Source organism: Palaemon carinicauda, chromosome 22 (genome assembly GCF_036898095.1).
Source record: "Palaemon carinicauda isolate YSFRI2023 chromosome 22, ASM3689809v2, whole genome shotgun sequence".
Classification (NCBI taxonomy): Eukaryota; Metazoa; Arthropoda; class Malacostraca; order Decapoda; family Palaemonidae; genus Palaemon; species Palaemon carinicauda.
This window is the reverse complement of record NC_090746.1, coordinates 77,885,109-77,889,924: the sequence shown is the minus strand read 5'-3', so window position 1 is coordinate 77,889,924 and position 4,816 is coordinate 77,885,109. Positions and strand designations below refer to the sequence as shown.

At 30.8% G+C, this 4,816-nt stretch overlaps 1 protein-coding gene across 1 annotated transcript in view; it reads right to left on the bottom strand.

Moving 5' to 3' along the window:
• Positions 1 to 2,930: 2,930 nt before the first annotated feature.
• The window catches only part of LOC137616140 (CDGSH iron-sulfur domain-containing protein 3, mitochondrial-like), a 9,178-nt gene continuing 7,292 nt past the window's right edge, over positions 2,931 to 4,816 (bottom strand). The window contains exon 3 of the mRNA XM_068345813.1: positions 2,931 to 3,794. Coding sequence (XP_068201914.1) covers positions 3,612 to 3,794 — 183 coding nt within the window. The 3' untranslated portion in view covers positions 2,931 to 3,611. The remainder of the gene's footprint in view (positions 3,795 to 4,816) is intronic.

The window sequence follows — 4,816 nt, the reverse complement described above, 5'->3', positions numbered from 1 at the left end:
AGGTGCATTAGCAGCATTTAATGCCGCCCCCCACCGGCTATGAGGGAGAGTTGTTATCCGTTAAAAGGATTAATTAAATTTTCGCTATCTAAAACCCTAACCAGACCATAAAGCTCCATCTGTCGTCCGTGGAATGAATGAAGACCAAGGAGTCTCCAGTAAGGTTTCCCACCTTGAGGGAGTAACATTTAGAAGGAATCTCATATTACATTGGAACATCAAAGGATTTCAAACGAATCTTATCATCAGTAGACAAAGACTGCTTCCAGTTTAATTGTTTCACATCAGCATAGATAAGAAAAACAACTGTGACACTATCGAGTGATTGGCCTTTACATTGGCAAAGGTGTGTTTTAGGAAAAGTTAGTGTAAACAGTGGTGTTTGGTGATATGTTTGCTTAGCTTCTGAGGAAAATCAGTGATAAAGACAGCGTTATCTTAACTTATGATACTGTTCTAAATAAAGCCATGAGTGATACTGTTACAATCAAGATCGAAAAGTCAGCAGTCCCTGTGGTGACGTCATTATACATCAGCTGGAATGATTTAGTTAAAATCCTTGTAAAGAAATTATTATAAATCAGTTCCTTACAGTGAAATACTTTCTTATCCATATACATCAAATCATGGATAACAACCCGCACGACATATTAGATGGGGATTTACAGAAGACTAGTTTTAAATATTAAAGATGTGTACAGGTAAAATTTTGTAGAATGTACGAGAAGTATTCCTGTGTAGATAAAACCATAAAAAAAAAATAAAAAGAAACACGTCTAAAATTAAAGAAAAATACCAATGTTACTTCATGATGAGGTTTTGGCATGGTGGACAATAAAAAGTGGCCATGTTGAAGTGATGTAAACAACGCAAAAACTACTAAGTGAATCGATTTAAGAAGTCTGACCTTTCTCAACAAAATCTAAGGTAAGTCTGGATCAATGTTGAGAAGGTCTGTGTCTGTCTGTCTGTCTGTCTCTCTCTCTCTTTCTCTCTCTGTTACTTAGTCCTAATTTAATCTTGGCTCTCCTGTGCTCAGCGCAGGCTCATATTATTCAAATTGAATGATATATATATATATATATATATATATATATATATATATATATATATATATTTATATATATAAATATATATATATATATATATATATATATATATATATATATATATACATATATATATATATATTTATATATATATATATATATATATATATATATATATATATATGTATATATTTATATATATGTATATATGTATATATTTATATATATGTATATATATATATATATATATATATATTTATATATGTATATATATATATATATATGTATATATATATATATATATATGTATATATATATATATATATATATATTTATATGTATATATATATATATATATATATATATATATATATATATATATATATATATTTTCATGGTGTATTGTGTTGTAATGTTACGTTTATCACAATATTCAGCAAATATGCAAACACCACAACGTATAGTATTCACAATAAACATACTTACAAGTGCGATACCTTGTGTGCATGTAAATGCTAACAAACATTTCATCTTCGTATCGACTTTGATTGCATTTTTGCCCATACCAACAAGTATTGACTTTTATCATATTTAAAAAAGTTCCAGCTTTCAAGATGTACTACACACTTTTGTGTTGTTGTTCAACTCATTGAAATCTTTAGAAAAAAATCATCCCCATTCTATAAATACTTCATAATCACCATTATCAATGGGCCCCAAGGTTGGAGAAAGAAATAGTTGATTATAGGGGCTGATACTGTTTGAGTTCAGCTATATGTCATTATGATAAGATAACAAATTAGGCTACATAGGTAACCCTTACAATTTGATAACAGAAAGGCGAATTGAATAGGTAGGGAATAAATTTTCTTGAGGTTTGCGTTGGGAAAATCGTATCATCTATTACACGTATTACGGATTGCTTAGATTTCAATTTATTGTTTGGTCTGACGTCCTGGCACTGGAACCACTATGTTATTCAGTGCAGTATAGAGTTCAACGTGTTTAACCCTAGAAAGTTGACGAAGTAAAAAGACCTAATGTTGAAACTATAGGTAACTCTTCGTTAGAGAAGCTGGATAGCGAAAAGAAAGGAATATGGTGTGGAGATCGAGCTAAAGACTTGAAATTATAGAGGTATAATAGGTATGCATTTGGATTTCATAGAGGAAGACAAACATGTATTATCTACTTTCATAAAAAGACCATTTCTAATAGCTGTCCGAGTTCATATTTTGTTCTGAGAAAAAATATTACTTTTGCTGGAATAGATTACAAAATATATTTTTTACAGGAATAGGCCATCAAAAATGAAATGGCATCATATTCTCTTTTGGGAAAGTAAAATATTACTTTTGCTGTCATAGACAACAAAAATGCTACTTTTCAAGGAACAGACCAAAAAATGTTACTTTTCCTGGAACGTATCAAAATATATTACTCTTTTCGTGAGTAGACATAAAAAAGATAAAATTTTTACTGGAAAAGATCATAAAAATATTAATACTTTTCCTGGAATAGACTAGAAAATAATCCTCCTGGGATACACCACAAATAATATCTTGTTTTACAGGAATAGACAACAAAAAATATTACATTTACTGGGATAGACCACAAAAAAAAAATTATTTTTCACTGGAATAGACAACAAAAAAATATTTACTTTTCCTAGAAAAGACGACAAAAATATTAATATTATGGAATAAACCATAAAAGTATTATCTTTTTCTGAATAGACTGAAAAAGTGATCGGATACCAAAGGAATTCTCAACAGCCTAGAAGCATCGCTGGGATCCCATTAAGTTTTATAGACTTTACAAACTCAGTAGATCTAAATCTATATCAATACGAGGAAAGAGCAAAGAGTAAATTGATTTGCTGATATTTATTTATACATGTCGGGTAATCAAGCTACCCTAAGTGTTTATTTCCTTACACTAGGCAAAGAGAAATTGCCAGCCATTGCAACTTCTTATTACTTTATCTAATTTCTTTGAGATGGACATATGTTTTTCCATTCCATTGGCTTGCATGCTCACAACCTTTTGTAAATATTTATCATTCATACATTTCATTAGTAAGTTCTTTTTGCAATTGCTATAATCTTCCTTGGAATATGTTATTGATCAATAGTCTATTTGATGTTTGGAGCATAATAATATAGTGAAGTGTAAACAAATATACTTTAACAACATAATAGAAATTTAAAGTCGATTAGACTCTTAACTTACTATTAGTTTACTAAGGCACGAGCTTCCTAAAATATTCACAGCAGTCACATTACTTAATTGAAATAAATACCTTTAAACTCCATAAAATCACAGCCAAACACGACTCAGTAGCTTATCACCTATACAGTCCAGTGAGTTTTCAATGATTTACCAAACCGCTGTTGTGAATTGCTTCACTAGTGCAATATCATCCATTACATGAACGGCTGTACTGTATGAGTTATAATACATTAAGGGCCCCATTACAAGAAACTGATCTAGGAGTTATAATACAATAGGGGGTCCTTCAGAAAAAATATCTACCACTGTATGACTGTATTATTTTCGTGTTTATTCAATGACAGCCTCTTGTACCTCCTTCTTCCGATGAGCTCCGTCGCAGTAAGGTGGCTTGTCAGTCTGCTTGCAGGTGCAGAGAGACACCTGGCCTGTTTTGGGGGCTTTGAAAAATACCGGAGTCTGTTTGATCTTCAGACTCCATCTCCGCCATAGGTGGGTGCCATCGCACCAAGGCTGCGAATAGAGAGATTATGTTCATTCTTAATACAGAAGGGTTTCTACAGTGTGTAGATATCGGTGTGTCCGTATAAATCAGTGTAATACCTATGTAGTAGAAAAACAACTTATAAAGCATCGTTATCTTACATTACTGTAATCAACCCGTCAAAAATTACGGCTAATTATTCAGATAGAGATGCACACACGCACACAACTCTCACCAGGGTGTGACTACTCCCTCTCCTCCCTACCTGAGGGATGGGGAGAGCTGAGCGTGACCGGATATATATATATATATATATATACATATATATATATATATATATATAAATATATATACTTATACATACATACATATATATATATATATATATATAAATAAATATATACATATATATATATATATATATATATACTTATACATATATATATATATATATATCCAAACACTTGCTCTTTATTATATAGAGGAGACAGTCATTCAGAAAATAAAATCATTAATATATTCTGAACTCTGCTTTTAGGACATCGTAATGTCAAATATATTCTACTTATAAAGAATTATACTATTGTGATTATTCTAGAAGTAAACATATTTTAGTCATTATACCTACGAAAAGCGTAATATTGTGGTCATTCTACTTATTGAGCAGCGCAATATTGTGGTCACTAGATACAGAGTAGCGTAATACTGTTGTCATTCTAAATATAGAGCATTGTAATGATGTGATCATTCTAATTAAAGATCAGCGTAATAATGTGGTTAATGTAGACATAGAGCAGCGATATATTAGTCATTATTCTAGATATAGAGCATCGTGATCATGTGGTCATTCTTGATACAGCAGTGTTTTATCAATATAAATCAGAGTAATATTGCAAGTATTCCATCAACACATTGTCCAAAAATAGGCAGTAATATCAAGATAAACAAGGTGATATTAGTAGGCATTTTGCTATCTACAAACCAGAAAAATTAGAAATATTCTTTTGAGTAAGTTAGTGTAAAATTAGCCAAAACCAATATGGCTAGGTGG